Raw genomic sequence first — 20,795 nt, 5'->3', positions numbered from 1 at the left:
CTTTGGCTTCTGTTTTGGATGTCTTCACTTACCTTATTCGGGCTTGCTTGTTGGCCCGTGTTCTTGACGAGCAGATTCATTGGCAGGTAGAACATTTAATTATAATCACTTTTGAGAACAGATTATTCTTTGGGTCCAGCAGTGAGTTGCTCCTGTGTTCTCACCCAGGCGTGATTCTCTTCCCACACGGTCCCTTTCTGGAGGCCAGGTTTCACTCTGGCTGGTCCAGGCTCTCCTAGATCTCCTCCTTCCCAAGTAACTAGCATTATAGGCATGTCGCATCTGCCCTCTTTTCCAGTGCTTTATCATCTGAGGATGTAAATTAGGGCATAATATTTCCAATGCCCAGTGTGTGTCCTCCCCTTTTCTCTTTATGATGTAATATCTTGGTTATAATAACAAGTTATGAATGGGTGACAGAGTGTTGCTGGAGTCAATGCCTCAAAAGTAGGTATCCACCTGCCAACTTCCTATCTCCCTTTACTTCTCTTTGGTGGGAATAATAATCCCTTCCACATGCCTTTAGTTGTGTACGCCATCAAAAAGTGTGGAAAAGATGGCTGTCCATGCAAACCTACTTGATAATTCAGCATGAGCAATGAGGCCTGTCTCTTTAATGGAAATGTCACCTTCCAATGGAAGGAGGCCTTTGAGACTGGTGTGGAATATTCTAAGCAATGTTTCTCTGGAAACTCTTTGCAGTAGCCATGGATACCCAGTCTGCAGGAAGCAAGATACATGATCTCTGCAAAAGCAACACATGCGAATGTATATCCACTGGGTCGATAGGTAAAGAATGTGAAAATGTTATTTTTGAAGGTTTGCTGAGTAGGAAAATAATTCTACCTATTCGTATTTTGGAGCCTCTCCTGTTGGTTTGGAAATTTACACAAAATAACCCCAGAGACAGTTCAAAAATGTGTGGGCAGAAGCTTTTCTGGGCTTTGATTTTCAGTGTTCCGCCTGCTGCATGAAGGCATTTCTCACGAAGTTAGGACAGTTTGGAGGTCTTGGAAGCCTCCGCTGGCTCAGGCCTTACACTGTTTACTTCCTCATTATCTCAGTTTATCATTTTCCTACCAAGCGACAGTTCACAACGAGACTTTCCCTAAACTTTATTTCTGAAAAAGAAAGAAACGTCATGGGACTGTGACTGAAATCTTAATAAAAAAACAAACAGAAACCCAATAATGGAAGGTAACTGTTGACTATCAGCAATGTCTACAAACATTGGAACATTTTTGCTTTTCTCTGGGGGATTCTTGCTGCTTGCCCAGATTGGTCTTCTGAATAACAAGTCCTGCCGTTATGATGCAGAGTAAATCATTATTCTTGGGTTGAATTCAACAAAAAATAATTTTTGGTCACTGTTTTTCCCTGTGGCTTGGCATTTCTCCAGCTGTGACATAATTCTCTGGGCTCTTGCATTTGGAAAATGTCAGTTTTTCTCAAAGCCTGTGGGTGATGTGTGCCCTGGGTGAGTGACTGCTCAAGTACATTGTAAAGAGATGACCTTTGGACTCAGTATTTTTATGTATATAACCTTACAGTTTAAATGTGGGGAGCAATGGTCTTTATGGGAGACTTGCTGCTGGTGGTGTGTATGATGTATGTGTCCAGGTTCAAGTGCTGGGAGCCTTGGTTGGATACAGTATGGGTGTCCAGGTTCATGTGCCAGGAGCCTGGGTAAGATAGGATGTGTATGTATCTAGGTTCATGTGCTCAGGTCCTGGGTTAGATATGGTGTATGTGTGTCTGGAGGTTCAGGATCTTGTGTGTCCAGGCTCAGTTTCCTGAAACCTGGGTTGGGTAAGGTGTGTGTCCAGGTTCCAGTGCTGGAAGCTGGTTCTTCTCAGTGTGGGACCTTTAGATGTGGGACTCAATGCAAGGTAAGTATGGAATGGGGGCATTGCTCTTGAGTGGTAGTAATGCTGGTCTTGCGGAGTGAGTGGGTTTTCAAGAAGTTACTATAAAAAAGCCTGGCCCCCGATTCTCTCATTTCTTGCGTCCCCGTGTGATAGCTTCTGCTGTCAGACATGCGACCATCTCCAGAGCCAAAGAGATGTTCTTGAACCTTTAAAATTAGGAGATAAAATACACCCATTTTCCTTATAAAGAATTCAGCCTCAGGTATTTGTTTCATCAACAATAGAAACCATGGTGAAACATTTGTAGCTAGTTTTGGTTTGCCTTGGTATAAACTAAACCTAACATATGAATTAAAAGTACAATGAAGGGTAGCAAAAAAGCTCAATGGGTAAAGGAACCTGCTGCCAAGGCTGAAGACGTGCGTTCAATCCCTAATTTCTACGTGGTGAAAAAAGAGAATCCACTCCAGTAAGTGCCTCTGACCTCTATATGACCACACAGTGTAGCATGTGTGCCAACTCATCCCCCCAGCCCCCCCCCCCCACAGAATTTGTAGTGACTAAAATACACTTTTTTTTTTTTTTTAGGTATTTTTCCTTGTGCATCATGTTGACTTGGAATCATTTTGATTTGTTAGCAAAAGCTTCTGTCACTGTGTACAAATCTTCTTTAGTACTTGTGAAAGGCCATAATGCATAGGAATGAGCACAGCTGGACATTCCTGCAACAGCAGGCTTCCAGATCAGGATGAGCTTGCACATGCCACGCCAGGTAGAAACAGGCCAGTCCTAATTGAGAAGGCTCATGGTGAAGTAGGGTGCTCTTCACCCTAAGAGGGCCTCCTCTCACCTCTAAGACAGCCCACCTACAAATGTCTGGTATGATTATTCCGACTGCTGTGACTTACTCACAGGCACAGTAGTGTGTAAGGATGCTCACACCATGCCCTGGAAAGTGTCACTCCTGGGTCAGAAAGAAGCAGCAGCCTTAGGTGAATAGAGGTGTTATGAATAATGAGCACAGAGAAGTGTTTTGCATCTGGGTCTCAAGTAGCTCAATTTGGCCTCAAAACTCACCATGTAGGGCAAGGATGACCTTGCACTCCCCATCCTTAGACCTTCACTTTCTGAGTTCTGGAGTGGATATAGTTTATTAACGAAATTGGTAAACTTAGAACTTTAATGAATGCATTAAATGCTGTGATCAGTGTGCTAGAAACTTTGAGATATAAGTAGATTAGTTTTCTTGGACATTTTTCAATGCAACTTGAATTCTTTGTTTTCAGATTGTAAGACTGAGACAACTTGTTCATCCACAATAGAAGTTGGTGGCTGAAGATATTTACTTATAGTACTAGGCAGTGCTTTCTCTGATACAGTTCAGAAGTTGATTTAAAATTACCCCTATAGAATCATTGCTATCAACTTTAAGTCCTCAGTAGCCCCGGCAAACTAAAGAAATCAAAGATCCAGTCATCATTAAAATGGATTGTTTTAATGACTTAAATAAATGTACGTAATTGATGTAGATGAGAGAGATCACAAGCAGTTTGGTGAAGTTTGTAGTCACTTGGCCTACTGTTAGCGACAGTCTCAAAGAGTGCCTGTACCTATTGATCTTCAAACTGATAGCACATCAGACATGCACATTGTTATGGAGACCAAGCAAATACCAAAGCTAATCATTGTAGCTGCATGTTTGGGAAATATGCATTGAGTTACACAGACAAGAATTATGACCAATTATGAACTTGTAAGATGACACTTGAGAATACTGCAGTGTGATGGTCCAGGGGTCCATCATCAACACAAATGCCAATGGAAATCATTTTATTAAACTTTAGGGAGAGGCCATTTAAATAGCAATATCAAAACTTGTTTTCCCAATGGGATTTTGGTCTTCGTATCAGGAGATGAGCGAGCAGATCCGCTGCCAGCAGCCTGGCTGGCTGGACCTAGCATTGCAGCTCCTCATCCGTGGTCTGCCGGGGGCCTCCTGAAGCATTCTGGGAGCTGGCATGCGCTGTGGAGTTCAGGACCTCCTCGAAGCTGCCTCCACTGTGGTTTGTTCCTCCTACTTTCGTCTGAAATGGGCAAATAGATAAAAATCCCATTAGCATTTCATTGTCATTTTTTGTTTTTATAAGAATGACCAAAGTTTAACTACTTTTGAGTTTAGAAATAACTCTTTTTCCTCAGAGGCACATGAAGTTAGAGAAGTTAGTTTCCTTTGTGTTCCAGAATGCCATTCATTTCGGCTCTAGGATAAGATCCCAAACTTTAATTTCATACAAGTTTAGCGCTCTTCCCTTTCTCTCTTCTACGTGTACGGTTCTAATCCCTGTAGGAATATAATCAGGTCTGTAGATGTGCAACATCTGTCTCTATCCATCTAGAGAACTGATTTAATCTAATTGGAATTGGATCTTAAATTAATTCTTCCAGTTTTAAAAAATAAGCATCCTTACGTGACTTATACTTGGGTTTTCTATTTGAGACATAACTGATGGCCAATCCTAATTTCTGAAAAGGTCTCTCTTTTTTTACGCATATGTATGCATCTTCATGTGGTTGTCGATACAAGCTTGTGTGCAGGTGTGCATGTACATATGTGTGCATGCATGTGGAGGTCACAGGATAATCTCATTTGCGACCCCACCCTCTTTTCAGACAGAATCTTTGGAACTCTCTAAGTAGGCCAGGCTGGAGAGACCTACCCACCTCCACCTTCCCAGAATTAGGATTACAAGTGTGTATCACTATGTGTGCATTTTTCACAGGGGTTTTTGAACTTGATCTCTGATCATAGTGCCTTGCAAGACAAGCACTATACCTACTGAGTTTGCTCTCCAGCCTACCCCTGCCCCCATTGTTTTGAGATTTGAGTTTTTGTTGTTTTGTTTTGCCTGCCTGAGCACTAGGAATTTCCTATCTTTCTAGGCAAGTAGGAAAATCCCTGAGAATACTTTACGGTGGGTCTCTTTTGTGGTCCTTATTTATTTATTGACTCAGTAGGAACAAAGAAGTCAACCTACATTTTAAATACATGCTTAAGTATTTTGAATGATTGTTCATTAGACGCTCTTCAAATCCACGTCTTAGATTCCCAAATATTTAATGCAAGTCTGAACACTCACACTGGCTTTTCCTTCGCCATCCACAATGTGTAAAAACACCAAGGATAGTAGAGACTAGATAATGCTCTTGCTATGGCTGGACTAATGTCTGCACCCACTGTCACCAAAGTATACAGACGTGCACACCGCACGGGACAATGACCATGCTGCCTGCCCTTTAAAAACCTAACTGGACAGGGCTGGAGAGAAGGCTCAGTGTTTAGGAGCACTTGCTGTTCTTGCAAAGGAGCCAGGTTCGGATGCCCGCACCTCTATGGCAGCTTGCAACCCCCAGTAACTTCAGTCCCAAGGGATCTGAAGGCCTCTTCTGACCAACATGAGCACCAGGCATATTTGTGGTACACAGACAGACACACAGGCAAAACACTCACACATGTAAAAGAAAATAAATCCAAAGAATTTACAAAATCTTAACTGGGGTTTGAAAGTTCATTCATTTAAAAACTCTTTTAATTATCCTAAAAATCCTTTTGCCTTTTAAATTCAGTTATTAAACTGACTTTTCTACATTGCTTTAGGTCAGATATTTATCTAATTAATTATTTATTTGTACAATGTTTAGATCAGAAATAAATCTATTTATTTATTTGTTTGTTTATTTATTTATTTATACACCTCCCCCCCAGTCTTCCTATGTACCCCCAGACTGGCCTATAACTCTACAGAGGCCGAGCTGACCTTGAACTCCTAATCCCCTGCTTTAGTTGGCATGACAGGCATTTGCTACCATGCCTAACCAGGAGAGCAATTGCTCTAAAAGGCCAGAGTAACTCTTTCATACTTCAGAACCAAATCATCTTGAGCACTAATGCTTAAACGAGCTATTGTAGAGAGCGGCCACCACTCTTGTGCTACCTAAGTGTACAGGCATGGGACGAGGAGGTAGGGACGCTGGAATTCGAATTCCATGTCATTTCAATGTCATATATGGCAAAATATTATTCTGATTTTTTTAAACAAGTAAATATGCAAAACTATTCTTAGCTTATATATAATCTGAAAATAGGTGACCAGCTGCCTCAGTGGCCTTAGTTTATGGACCTTTGCACAAAAGCGTCAAGCCCCAAACCTGTGATCTTAGCACTAGGAAGAGGTGGATAGACAGTAATGTATGATTCCACTGTGCCATTTCCTCAAAGAAACAAGTAGGATTGTTTTAATGGAATCTACTATGTGAAGACTTCCAGTTCCTTTGGGATTTTAAAAATTTGAATCCTCATGGGGTGTAGTAGCACACACATTCAGTCCCCACACTCGGGAGGCAGAGGTAGGACCAGCCTGGTCTACATAGTGAGTTCCAGGGCAGCCAGAGCTACATAGTGAGACCCTGTCTTGAAGAACAAAAGCAAAACCAAACCAAAAAAAAAAATGCTAGTTCCCTTCCAGCTTCTGTTTAAGACTAGAAATCACACAGTGTTGTGTCAGGTGAACTCTAATTCCTGATGTTTCCTCTTAGACTTTCCTTTATCTAGTTTTTTTGTTTTCTCAAATCAAAATGGTAAGATACAGAAGTGCTTTTTAGAAAATCAATTTGGCAAGCAAGTGGGGTGCAGAGATTTTTTAACCACGTGTGTTTAGTGTCTCCACACTGCAGTGCTTTGGGCAGCAGACTCTAATTCTTGGCTTACATGAAGACACAAACAATAAACCTCTTCTGCACCCTTCTCTTCACAATATTTTTACATCTAAGAACTTATCACTTTGTCCCTGGACTTATAATCATTCTTTACAGGCAATTTCATTTGAACTGCACAGTCCGAATCCTACTCTCTCTAGGAAAAGACAAGTCATCAAAAAGCATCACATAACCAATCGATCTTCAGGTTTTGAAGGTTTGATTCAGGCTGTAATGTAATCATTGGAGAATAGGTGCACTAAAACTATGGTCCATGTGACATGGAGAAGGGGTGGGTAGCACGAATCAGAACATGGTTAAAGACACAAAATGTGCTTTTGTAGGTGCTGGCTCTGCATCTGCCCGTCTGTTTTGGATGGAATAGCAAGAATGCGGGTTAGCTGTGCAGGAAACACTAGACAAGGTATCCTCCAGGAATACATTGCCAGCATGATGTCAGAACTGAATTCTATATGATTATGATGAACTGGAAAGTTTCCCATGGATTAGCCCACTGTTCATTGAGCTGAATATAAAAGGAGAAAAACTGGCTGGGACCAACGGCCTATGGCATGTGGCAGATTGCTTGAGGGGGTGGTATCACTTCAAAGCAGGACATTTTTTTTTTTTCATAGACCATAATCATGACCCTGAGTCCCTGTCAGGGGCTTGAAAACCAAGCTTATAGTGGAGCTTGTGCCTGGAAATGAAACGCAGAGACATCCAGTCTTCCTTACTGAGCTAGTCACTCAAGAGGAAACAGCCTCAAAGCCTTTAAGTGGAGACTGAGAGAGAAACTTAGGAGATTTACAACCCCAAAGCAGTAAGCTATGGAAAGGAGACTTTAATATATCTGTTATTTAGTCTGAGCAGCAGGGAGTAGATGAGAAGTTTCTGTTGATGAAGTGAGAGGCTTCATGCAACACCTGATGATAAGCTGTTCTCCACTGCCTGGGTGGGCAAAGTGGACTAGGCTTTGACTGTGAGATTAGCAGGTATGTGGGATGTGAGTCTTGTTCAAGCAATGGCCAAGTGCACAAGCACAGATTCAGCCTTCAGGAGGTCTCAACAAAGCATAGCATCTGATGGGCTGCAGGATTGTGTTCCTATCTGAGGAGGAGATTAGCTCTATGCCTTCTGTCTCCATGAGGAGAAATGTAAGAGGCTGTAATTGCGACTCCAACACTTACATGGGAACCATGCACCTACCCGTTCCCTAAAAGCCAATGAAAGTAGGTTGTTCTTTATTCATCTTTGGCTTCTTCATATCTCCTTCTTTTAAAGGAACCTAAAAAACGTACAACTTCTCCTACAACAGAAGTTCTCTAACAAGAAACAGAACCTGGACTCGTGTGAGGCTGGAATCCAAGTGTTGAGAAATCGACTTGGGATTTCTGAGCCTTTTATTTTGATACAAGATGTTCTAGAGAGAGATACGTGCACAACATAGTATGTTGCCTTTTTTTTTAATGCTCTACTTTGCAGGACAATTTAATGGCTCCTATTAATCCTTACTTATCCTGAGAAACAGAGACAGACAGACAGACAGAGAGAGACAGAGACAGAGACAGAGACAGAGAAAGAAACAGACAGAGACAGAGAGAGTCGGCAAGTACTAGACAATACTGAGGAGTGAAGAGGCCATGAAAGCATAGTAAACACTGAATGGTAATTTTATTCTGGAACCTTCAAAACCCGATCACAAGCCGTAAAAACAGACCTTGTGAAAGATCTTGCTTTGGAGAAGATCCTTCAGGTCCAAGTCATTGGAAGCACCTGGGGTCTGTTTAGGACTAACTTACAGCCTGGTACATACTACCATGTAGCACATGTGAGACTGACATGGTGAGGGTCTGGAGGCAGCTAAATTATTACCATTTTGATCTATAGATCCCAGTAATAGTAAAATATAGGAATGGACTGCATACATGATAGTAATTATACCAAGAAGTAAGGACATTATTATTTATGTGGCATCTTCCAAAAGGTTCTCTTAATGACTGGTTTTCAATGAATTTGCCTGTTCTATATTAATGCATTTAAAAATCAAGATTAGTTTTGCTTTTGATATTTTTATCCCTCTCTGTAGACTAACATCTGTGGTCAAACAATTAATGAAACTTTAATACCCACCATGGAATGGGTGTGAGTTCAGTGATACCCAGGGATCAAATGCATTACTAGAAAGCAATGCATTCTGTGACATTGTTTAATTTCCCCACTGTGATAGCCATCCTGTGTTGTGGTTAGTATACAAACTTTGTAAATAAGTCTGGGAGGCTGATGTTAGTAGACTGCATTAGGACACATGGCAACCAATTTGATTTTGCTAATTGTTGTCCAAATCAGAAGATCTGTGAACTAGTGTAGAAATGTCATTCATTTTCTATACACCATTCTCTCACATATACCTTTTTGGAGGGATACTGTTATGAAATTAAATGGTGAATGAAAATCCAAGTCACTTTCATGAACAACTTATCCCTGAGTGGTTTATAATCAGCGCTAAGGATACAGGAATACTCTTCACTGCTGATTTTACCCGGAGGTCTCTGTGGGAGGAAAAGGCCTGTCTTTATGCATGTCTACCTTCTCAGCTACACAGAAGGGTGATGGCCCTACCTTGCCTTCAGCACTAACAGTAGTAATGACTAAGCTGGCCTCATGAAATGGACCCAATCATACACAATTCGCTTCATCTGTACCTTGAGGCTTGTGACAGTTGTCTCAACCCTCTCCTCAAATGATTTGAAAGTAGGAGAATTCCTAAAATAAAAAAAGAGAGGTCAGCTCCAAAGACCTTGTGTCTTAGCAACCATGTTTGGTTTTCAGTCCTTGTTTGGAAATATCACTTCTGCACCAGAGCTGGCTGTCAGTGTGCCACCTAGACCAAGTATGTTTTAAAATGCATTTCATTTCTGCTCAGGTCGGTCCAGAAACATAGACATAGAGTATTTCCAAGTAAAATGGTCAGCACATGGCAATGGTCCAGCCACAACAATTCCATAGTCCTCCATAAGTCATTTTCACTGAGTCAAGGGACTGAGAGCTAATTTTACATTTGTTAATTGTTTTCTACCACAATATTCCCCTTCTTAACTCAGCTTTCTGTTTGTTTGTTTGTTTGTTTGTAGTAGAAGATCTGTTTAAAGATCATGCCTGAGTTTTCCTACTTGGAAATTTAAAGTTATTTATTTCAGTAAATTTGAGACAAGACAGACAAGAAATAGCTCAAGGAGGGAAAAAAAAAAAGATGTTCCTGATTTTTCTCTTTCGATGCCTTAAAAAAATAATGATGTTGGCAAATTCCAGGAAGTGGTGTTTCTGAAAGCTGATGTTCTCATTATTTCACACTGGCTACCCCATCAGCTCTTTAACCCGTTTCTTTGTTAGCTGTAGGTATTAGTTTTCCGCCCTCTTAGGAGATGGAGCCTTCTTAACTCATTGGCATTTTATTTATGACTCAAACATTGTGGTGTATTATCTGTCTACCAACCTGTGGCTTTCAGCCATTTCTTTGTTGGATATGACAACAATTGATATCACCACAAAATGATATCACTAAATCCACTTAAAGAAATATAAGCTACACTAGAAGGTGTATCTTAAATTTGGCATGTTGCATTTCAGTAACAATTGCCATTAATTTAAGTCAAATATTTCAATTAAACTTTATCATAGTTAATAAACTACTTGCTCTTTCTTGAGTACAGAGGACTATGAAGTAAGAGAAATAGCCAACAGACTCTTCATAAGGGAGTGTGGCTATAATATGTGGGTTTGGTTATATGGTGTGGGATGAGCCATGGCTCAAGGCAACTAATGTATAAAATGGATTCTCCAGGCCTCTGGCTTTATTGAGGATTGCTCCTGTGACTTTGACAGTCCCTATGGCTAGAACTATACCTCTATTCACACTGCAGGGCAAAGCTTTATACCTTGCACATGACTCAGCCATTAGTCAAGTCCCTCTGAGTAATCCTTCATAATAACCTCTTTTGTGGTGAAGTTACATTTGTATGACTAGAAATTATATACTGTGGCACTTCATTTTCTCTTCAGGCTTTATGTGGCTGAGCCTGTCCACATGACATCCATCAGTTATGTAGGTCTACAGTGGGTAGACAGGTAGGATGGGTGGTTTGTGGATATATATTAGATTAGCAAACTAATTTCCTTTCAAAGGTAACTTCAGGAAGTTGATGAGATTGTCTTTGACCTATAGACCACAAGATGGATTTCTGGTTCATATTTTGTCCAAACCTTTGGACACCCAGATTTAAACTTGGTTAGTCAAGAAGCTAAAAGCCTTGGGTTGCCCTACTTTGTCTGGGTGTCTAATGGGAGTTGGTAACAATTCATTCTGAAGATGAACGAAGCAATCTTATTTCTACCAGATACTTAGAAAACCAAACACTGTGGCTAAATTTCCCAACCAACTAAATGAGCACATATCCCTAGTGTAGAAGAGACTTCATCAGACAGAAAAGAATAAACATTCCTCTAATTAAATTACACTAGAATGCATGCTGGAGAGCAGGGAGAACTGTTTAATCCAATTTAATTACATCATGTACAACTATAAACTTTTGGTACTGCCGATGACCCTAGGAAGAATTTGGGTCCAGTGGTCTCATACTATTTAAAGTAACTGAGTTCCCTCTGCAATTACTCTAAATCATAATGTATACCAGGAAGCAGAGGAGAGCCATAGTTTTGACTCAAGTGTGGAAAGGTCCCAGAGGTTCCATGTGCTCCTTATTTTACACTGATAGCAGCCCAGGCTGCTGGAGCACCCACTAGGAGCACCATGGGAAGAGCAGCAAATCTGGTACCAGCCTGTTAGTTTCAACACAGAGCAACTGATATCATTGAAATGGCTTTACTGAGGCTGGAACATTGATCTTTGGCAGAATGGCACTACATCTGACCTGCCTCTTCTCATTCCCATTATGAACATCCGTGCCTCCAAACTATCACTACCTTTGCATCATACTGTATCACCAAACCATGCCAACCTTGAACTTGGATGTTGTTCTCACCAATAATCCATCCAGGATTGTAATGGTCTGTCATTGTTAAACTTCCAGCAGACAACTCATCTCAAAAATCTTAATGACATCTTTCTCTTTTTTTTTCTCTCATCTCTCTTTTATTGCTCCTAGGTTTGCATTTGATTATGCAAAGGTGTTTAGAATGGTCCAGGTCTCGTGTTAACGCTTCAAATATGTTACTTTGTTTTGGCCTCATAGATCCACGCCAGGCAGCTCTTATAACGTATAGTAAAGAAATGGAGATTGCGATAGGTCAAGTTCTTATCTCTGATCTTAGGAAGGGATGATTGAAAGTCGTGCGTCTGTCAAAAAACCAAGTCCATAGCAAGTGGCCACCTTTTCTTGAGGTCATGAGGCATAGTGTGGCACTTCAGCTAATTCCTTTCACATAAAGTGATACGAGAAAGGAACTCACATGTAAAAATAAATGCTCCGTATACATTCTACATTAGTATGATGTGAATATTTTGTACACATTACCTCATGGCTGGCATACTTATGGAATGGCGAATGGAATACCTTCAGGAGAAAGCACATTAAAGGGAGGGGGGAAAGAAGACAGCACAATTTAAGTTTGTGGAAAAACTCTGGGTTGAAAGTTCTAAAACAGCAAATATCCGATGTATTCCCTGCCCACCCAACCGAGATGGTATTTGTTTTCCTTGGGCATACTCGACCACAATCTGCTTCCAAGGGCATAAGGAAGAATAGATGAGCCATGGCCAAGGCCCCTGCTCTTTCCCAGGGGCCTTGAAGGAAATCTAGAAGGCGTGGTGTCCCCCAGCCCAACCCTGGTCTCCACTTCCTTCTCACACTGGGGAAGAGCGAGAGCTGCACCCAGGAAGGACAGTGACCAGGCAGGTAGATGCTAATGTTCCATTGTATAGAAACCGTCCAGAGGAAGGCAGACGGTTAAGGAAGGGCATCCTAAGAAGGATATGCTAGGCTAACACTGTTCATCCACACACACCAGCCTACATCCATTCTGAACTAGTAGCCGAGAACAATTGGTACAAATATAAACATGCCTGAGAATGTTAGGAGATGGATGCTCTTGATCCTAGAGTAGCTGACTCGTCATCTCCCTTCTCATTGCCTGGTGTTGGCTATTGAGTTTTGCCCAGAATTGGGATGAGGCAGTTTGGAGGAAGCAAGCCATTGTTCTGGGTGAGGGCTTGCTCTCCTGCCACACTTTAAACACAGATCCTGCCTGTGCCTCTCCCTAGAACAGTGGTTCTCAACCTGTGGGTCGAGACCCCTTGGGTTGGAGCAACCCTTTCACAGAGTTTGCCTAAGGCCATTGGAAAACACAGATACTTACACTATGATTCGTAACAGTAGCAAAATTACTGTTATGAAGTAGCAACAAAAACAATTTTATGCTTGGGGCGGGGGTCACCACAACATGAGGAACTGCATTTAAAGGAAACAGCATTGGGAAGGTTGAGAGCCACTGCTCTAGAAGCTAACAGGTTTGGGATCAAATCTGTCACACGTCCTGGAAACTATCAACTAAAGTCATCAGGATGGTCAGCCTCCTACTAAAATGTCGGAAAGACAAAGTCATTCAGGCAGTAACTGTAGCCCCCCAAAGACTATACATAGAAATTGCATTTAAAACACATCACTACAGGAAATCCAGTATTGCCAAGCTGTTCATCTCCTAAATACAATCTGGGGTAGGGTGGATTAAGTTCATACTAAGATTCCAGCAAGAAAGGCTTAAGTTGAAGTCCTTAGGCTGGAAGCCACTAACTTCCTATCGTAAGTATTTTCCAGTAATTTCCCCCGCACCACTTCAAAAAATGGATATTGAAGTTCAGATGTCAGTGCATCAATGTTAAGGAAATTCAGAGAAAAGTGATAGGAAGGAAACAGTTCTCTGTTTCCTGTTCTGCAAGTTTTATTTAAAAAACAAACAAAACACCATCTCAATTTCCACTTTTTTTTTTAACCTCTTTGAATTCTAAGGACCCTGTCAGTGTAGGAAGAAATTTTTCTGACAGAGGAGATTTAGTTCTAAGAGACTGCTTCGCAAATGACACTGGTGTGAAAGATTCACAGGTGAGATGAATGTGTGTTTAAATGAACGGATTCGTCGCTGTGCAACTGACATCTTCCTTCTTGTGCGCATGCTCCAGAAAATGGGCTTGTTTTTCTGGCTGTGACACAGGGTGAAGGGAGCTGAGAGCCCCCGAAGGTAGAAGGGTATGGCATGGGAGGAGGCAGCCTCAGAGACTCAACTGCGTGTGCTTACCCAATAGAGTGAGACCTGCAGCCAGGCAGCATGGGAGAGAAAATCAGGGCTGAGTTAGCACAGAATGCACAGACATGCCCCCCTTGTGACTTTTGTTCCCTTGCAAGAGCTCAAAAGAAAGGTTTAAGTAACTCCATTCACTGTCCTTTCGAGTACACAGTCTGCCTTCCCTGCGCTAGTTGAGGGGGCAGTCGTCCAGGACCCCCGTGGATATGGAAATCCCAGGATGCTTAAGTCCTTGCATAAAATGCCTTAGTGTTTGTGTGTAGCTTCTATACTTATTACTTGGATACCTAACACAAGGTAAAAGTCATAAAGCATTTGTAATGCCTTGTTACTTAGAGAATTTTAGCACAAAAGTCTGTACATGTTCAATAAAGGCGAGTTAAAAAAAATATTTTCAACCTGTGGGATCTACAGGTGTAGAAACAACACCTGATAGCACCGATTTCTAAAGGTGTCTTAAAGGTTTTTGTCCGACACTCTGTGTAAATATTGCTTTCTGGTTGCTTTTCCCACAGTGATATATTGATGGCAAGCCTCCATTCTATGCTTCCTCTGAACATTTGGTCCCCAGTGGATCACAGTCTGAACAAATTCACTGGGGAATTCTGAGAAGATGCCAACCTGTTACTGTAAAAACCACCCCAACAGTTTCCACCTCCTCAGAGTTCACTTCATGGATGTGGCTTTATACCCAGGTGAGGCAAGCAGTACTAAAGCTATTTGCAGATGGAGAGAAAGACAGGACATGGTCATAAATTTGGTCCTGGAACACACAGAAGAATTATATAGTATAAGGCAATAACACACTTTAAACCATTGGAAAGTTTAAGGTAAAAATACCTGTGCTAAAATTTTAACATTTATAAATTGCCACATTAGTTTGAACAAAATGTAAAAAATAAAATTCTCATTTGTGTCTATTTACCTGGAGGAGTTTTTAAATAACATATACATATTACTTGTTTTACTAAAATTTAAAACTAAAGCCTTTGTAATACTTGATTAAAAAAACTAGAAATATATCTCTGACTTTTTCCAACTTTATAAAATTTTTCAGAACTGTAAGTCTCTAGAAACGTACATTTTCCAGGACTTTTACCCACTATTGGTTTCTCTGAAGCAATGAGGCTCGAACCTCAGACCTCATGAATTGCTAGGTAATTACTTTACTATTGACATAAATCTCGCGTAGTAACATCAGCCACTACACAATGAAAATTGTGACTCTTCCCACAAAGTTATAATTAATGAGCAGCCTGAACTCCTGGGAAATGAGTTCTACACTAACTCATGAAACACTTTAAAACAGGAGGGAAGGCAGGTGACAGCTGGGTCTCATACCCGTCCCAGTATGAACAGCAGCAGACCAACACATTACCTAGGGGCAACAGCCTTTGTTGCTCACTAGAGAAACACAAGGAACCTTGATAAGACAATAAGTCCCCGTCACAGATGTGTCCTGCTTTCCTTCACGTAAGTACCACCTTGCGTTGGTCGGATAATAAAGATTAAACTAGCACTTGAGTGCATAATACATAGGGGAACTCTATAATACCCTGGTGATATTGAGTTCTCCTTGCCTCTTTTGTGATTGGATGGAACCCGAGGGCTCCCTCATGTATGCAAGGTAAATCGTCTACCACTGAGTTACAGCCTTAGCTCGGGTCTTGAAGAGGAGCAATCTAGGAACACACATTTTAAAACTGCTCCCCAGATGTTGATATGGACTCATAAGGATGGAGGGAAGCTACCTGGCAGTGTCGTGCGAGGTCCTAGTGTTCAAGAGAAAACTGTCAGCTGTCAAATTTGTAGAAGACGAACTTTATACACGGGGGAAAATATATTTTCTCAAGTATAATGGGCAGAAGGGTCCTTCTTGGGTAAGGAATTATTTGTTCAAATAGATGGTTTAGTGCTACTGATATGATTGAAAACTTGACCTATGATGAAATTAGCAGTAACTAATAATATAAAAACCACATGCCGCCCCTGAAGGCTTTCAATGTCTTTTGATAATGTGGTATTAATAAAAAGGAAGATAAAACAATGCAGAGTATTCATGTACATATCTGTAATTAATTCTTTCCACAAGAATGCCTATTTAAAATGGTTCATGAGTATGAGGCATAATCCAATAACTTATGATGTAAGAAACTAAATACAAAGACATGAATATTTGTTTCTAGCTATCAAAGCTTCAGAGAAATAACAGTTTAAGAAATCTATGACATCAATGTACACATAGTTTTTGAAAAGAAGAAACTTAAAACTTGGCAACTTAAAATTAATTTGGTTTCTAAGAGAAAAATGAAATTAATTTCTAAAGAAAGATCTCCTAAGCCACATCAGCCAAATTCAAAATAAATTGACAGGCATTTAAACAATACAAATATGACAGTAATAACAATGAGAAACATTTCCCTCACATACAATATAAAAAAATAAAAATATCCTATCTTCATGTCCTCCCTGGTCTCTGTGAACTATGGATGACTCTAATGTGGAGGACACTTCAAGGGTTTGCTGCTGCTGTATACTATACGATAATCCAGTTATTAAACATGAAGGTGTGTAAGTTGTTAAGATATGTCAATATACTGGTAAAGTAAAGAAAGAAAACTACCAGAAGTATAGGCCAAATAGTATCATTTTAAAATATAAAATATACCAGATGGTTGGATACAAACATGTAACCTAGAATAATTTATCAGAGCAGATGCCCCTGAATAATTTCCTATATCAATTTAAATTGAGATATGTGATGCTTAATATTCATTGTCAACAGATTAGATTCAAGATCACTATGGAAACATGTCTCTGGATGGGTCTGTCTGTAAGGCTGCTTTCAGACAGGCTAAACTGGAAGGAAGACTCCTTAGCCCGTGGGGTGGAGTCCAGGACAGAGAGGAGAGTGCCAGCATTCACCTCTCTCTGCTTCCTGACTAGGGGTACAAGGCGACCAAGCTCTGTTGCCATGACTCCCAGGCCAGGATGGACTCTACCCTCAAAGGATGGAACAAAATGGATTCTTCCAGAAGTGGGTTTTGTCAGATAGAATGTCACGGCCAAGAGGAAGGTTAACGAATAAAAACAGCCAGGCTCTTTGTGTTCTGGATTGTTCTGAAGCCACTTCTCATACCCTCTGCCTTCTGCTTTTACTGGTGGAGAGGGTAAGGCTGGGGACGGAATTCTAAACTGAGCTTCAAACAGACAATATCCCAACGTGAAAATTTATCTGTCACCAATCAATGTCATTTTTACCCACTAAAGAAAGAAAAAGAACACCCTACCAATACACAATGCCCTTGGCGGAGTTCCTGTGTTTGTTTGTTTGTTTTTTGTTTTTTGTTTCTTTGTTTTAATCTTCTGACTTACCTCATATCTCCAAACTTCTTGCTGATGGCTGTTCCCACGTTACTGAAAGCTGCTGTGGCCTTCTGCCCTGCGTGGCTCAGGGTTTCATGTGTTTTCTTGTACCTAGAAATAAAAGAGAACCATGGGAAGTGTCAGAAAACAGTCCAAGAATAGAGTTGTATGAGGGGAGTCCTGAGGGCTTGTGGGAAAACTCCAAGAAAACGAGACAAGAGTCTTGTGACCTCAGTTTCTTCCAAACACAGAACTGTTCTTGGAGTGTGTTGTCACGCTCCTCCCAGGTGTAGAGGACAGGGGTGAGTTTATTTCAGCTGTTGTTATTCAGGTGCCTCTATGGAAAACACGTTTCTGTCATGTGTGACTTGTCCTTGTGATTGAACACCTTACTCCTGTGATCTTTCATAACCCTCAGAGTATAAATCGTATGATGTTCTGCATAAAGTTGGCTATTGCACGAGGCTTTAGTCTGCCTCCTCTTTAGGCCCAGCTCTCCTAGGTTTACGATGCCAACTAGGGTGGTGAACAGTAAGCAATGAAGGAGGCTAGAAAGACAAGGGGAATGAAAGGAATGTGAGAAGTGACAGGAGCCCTTCATCCTGGAGTCTGGTTGGTGTCTCATGCCAGTTTGGATCCCAAAATTCTATCACCATTGACAAAATTTGTTGTGAAGGTTGCTACATAGAGACAATATTCCTTTCAGATACTGGTATTTCAAACAAAAATGTTAAAACAACAACAAACCACACTTCAGACCTTTGAGTTTAACTGTCTTCCTTTCCTAGCTGTGAACCTATAAATTTCTAAAATGTTTCACGAAAAAAATCCATTAACTTGGGGTTTATTTATGTCTCTGAAGAACAGATTGTATATGGGCAAGCCCTGGCTGGTGACAGACAGGTCACACAGTGAATGAGAAGTGAGAGAGAGGTGAGAAGACAGAAGAGAAGACCCACCAGAAAGATCTAATTTTTTCTCTGCAGAAGTCTGAAAACAGGATATTCAAAGCATAATTTTACTTTGTACATTTTTACACAAGACTTTATGTTTTAATTATGGAAAATTATGACCATGTGAAGCCACGGAGTGCCAAGTGGTTTATACATGATATAAAATATTAAAATACAACTTGCTGCTAATAATGAGGCAGTTACCATAGCACTAAATGTAAACGATTAGGAATAAAAATGGCAATCCTTATCAAAAGATTTCAGAGCTCTCTGATCACCAAAGGGCATGCGCCGAGGTTCTTCAGAACAAACCAATACTCAACAGAATCCAAAAACAATATACTGAACACTAAATTGACTGGGCTCAACAGCATTTAAATGTAATGCCTTTGGCCTTCAAAATCAGAGTGTTGGGGCTGTAGAGATGTCTCAGTGGGTGGTAAGAGCATATACTGCTCTTGTAGAGGACCCAATCAGGCAGCACCCACATCAGGCTGCTCACAACCACCTAGAACTCCAGTTCTATGCCTATACACACACACACACACACACACACACACACACACACACTCATGCATGCACACATGCATGCACACAAATTGAAAATAAATATTAAAAAAGAAAAGGGCATATATTTACAAACAATCAAGAAACAAATCTGGCATTCCTATTCAGTTATATTTCTAGGATGCTGATGGAGTTTTCACAAAGTGGTAATGGGGTTATGAAACCAGATCTATAAAAAGTACATCCAAACACAGAATGGGGGCATTGTGCAGGTAAGGAATGCACCGCACAATATGTATATGAAACATGTTCATGCACTATGATTAAGATTTAGAGTTAGCTTTATTCTAGAACTCTCCATACTAATACTGATATCACAATTCTGAGAAGCAAAAAAAGTCACAGTTTTTCCTATGTAAAATGTCTTAGGCACAATGGCGAGGAAAGGAAACAATCCATTGGATGGGGGACCGGCACTAGCTTTGACCTTTTCTTTTTTCCTCCATATCCAATCCATCAAGAAACCCTCCAGATTCATTTCTGTAGCAGGAATCTTAAAAGTTCTTATTAATAAAATCAAACCCGGAGCCAGGTATTGGGGTGAACTGGAAGATCAGAGAGACAGAACAAGCCACAGCTAACCTCACCTGGCCAACTTCTCAGCTGATCTTGTTTCCTCAGACTGGAAGCCTCTGTGTCCTCATCTCCGAATGGCTCTCAGCTGAACTGTGCTGCTCAAAAACCTAAAAGCTTAACCAGCCAAATGCTTAACCAGCTAAAAGCTGCTAGTTTGTGGTCCTCACGCCTTATATACCTTTCTGCTTTCTACCACCACTCCATGGGATTAAAGGCTCGCTTTCTGGGATTAAAGGTGTGAGTCACCATGCTTGGCTGTATCCTTGAACAGAAGGATTTCTGCCTCTGGAATGCTAGGATTAAAGGCGTGTGCTACCACTGCCTATCCTAAGTATCTAGTGGCTTTTCTGTTCTCTGACCCCAGATAAGTTTATTAGGGTACACAATATTTTTGGGGAACACACAATACTACCACACATTTCCATTTTCAGAGTAGAACTAGAGCCTGGCAATTCTCCCACCGTCTCTACTTCTTCTTCCTTCATCGGGCGCCATCCCTCACCTGGGCTCTTGCAACATTGTCCTATCTTATCTTCCCATTCCTGCGTTTCTCTCCCTACACTGTCTTTTCAACACAACAGGCAGAAAACGTCCTTAAAACATCAAGCCAAGTGTGTCTCTTTTCTGCACACACCCTTCACCAACTTCTCATTTCGCGTACAGAGAAATCCAAGGTCCATATGCACTGACCTTCCATAGCTTTATATAACCTGGTCCCTCAGGCTGACCACCCCACCCTCTGCCTCTTCCTTGTTCACCCTGTTTCAGCCACCCCAGATGCATTACTGATCCCTGAAGATGCCAGGCTCCATCCAACCCGGGGGACTCTATTCTAACTGTTCTGCTTTGTGATACCCATCACATTTGGCAAGAAAGGGATTAGGTTAATGTCAGTGCCCTACCTTGGAGGGTTAAAAAGCCTACGCTCTGAGGAAGACTAGAAGGCACCTTTCTCGGTCCAATAGGCCCACAGCTTCTTGGAGCCTTGGCCATGTGAATGCCAGCATTAAAAAGTTAAGCAATAGGTGGAAGGAGGTCACAGAAAGCGAAGTAAAGGCAGTCATGGAAGTCTGAGCGAAGAATGTCTCCTGGGCAGCCACCCAGCACTGACTCAAGTGGCCTGAAAGACACTCCAAAGGAAACAGGAAGAGAATGGGGCAGCAACTGTGATCTTCACAGGAGGCTGAGCTGGGCTACTAGAAAATTCCTTCTGATGTCAGTCTGGCGCTGCTTTGGCAGTTTCTTGCAATTAGCTTGCATATTCACTCCTACTGTAAGCTGGCCTATGTAGTTCAACACTAAGTGTTTGAGAAGACTTTGAGTTTTGAGATAAGAGCTCTTTTTGAACACACGTGTGACATTTTGAATTGGATGACTGAATTTAAAACTGGCTAGG

At 41.1% G+C, this 20,795-nt stretch overlaps 1 protein-coding gene across 4 annotated transcripts in view; it reads right to left on the bottom strand.

The window, feature by feature from the left end:
• Positions 1 to 3,347: 3,347 nt before the first annotated feature.
• Positions 3,348 to 20,795, bottom strand: part of Tpd52l1 (TPD52 like 1) — a 105,255-nt gene continuing 87,807 nt past the window's right edge. For 2 of the 4 annotated variants that reach the window (XM_028868341.2, XM_037200490.1), the window contains exons 4-8: positions 17,313 to 17,414; positions 13,932 to 13,946; positions 12,155 to 12,193; positions 9,326 to 9,386; positions 3,348 to 3,952 (exon numbers count right to left, since the gene is read on the bottom strand). In XM_028868341.2, the coding sequence (XP_028724174.1) occupies positions 3,824 to 3,952; positions 9,326 to 9,386; positions 12,155 to 12,193; positions 13,932 to 13,946; positions 17,313 to 17,414 (346 nt within the window). In that variant the 3' untranslated portion in view covers positions 3,348 to 3,823. The remainder of the gene's footprint in view (positions 3,953 to 9,325; positions 9,387 to 12,154; positions 12,194 to 13,931; positions 13,947 to 17,312; positions 17,415 to 20,795) is intronic. The other 2 variants (XM_028868343.2, XM_028868344.2) reach the window with 2 other exon arrangements.

Source organism: Peromyscus leucopus, chromosome 8a (assembly GCF_004664715.2).
Source record: "Peromyscus leucopus breed LL Stock chromosome 8a, UCI_PerLeu_2.1, whole genome shotgun sequence".
Lineage (NCBI taxonomy): Eukaryota > Metazoa > Chordata > Mammalia > Rodentia > Cricetidae > Peromyscus > Peromyscus leucopus.
The sequence above is the reverse complement of the archived record's forward strand: the minus strand, read 5'-3'. Positions and strand labels throughout refer to the sequence as shown.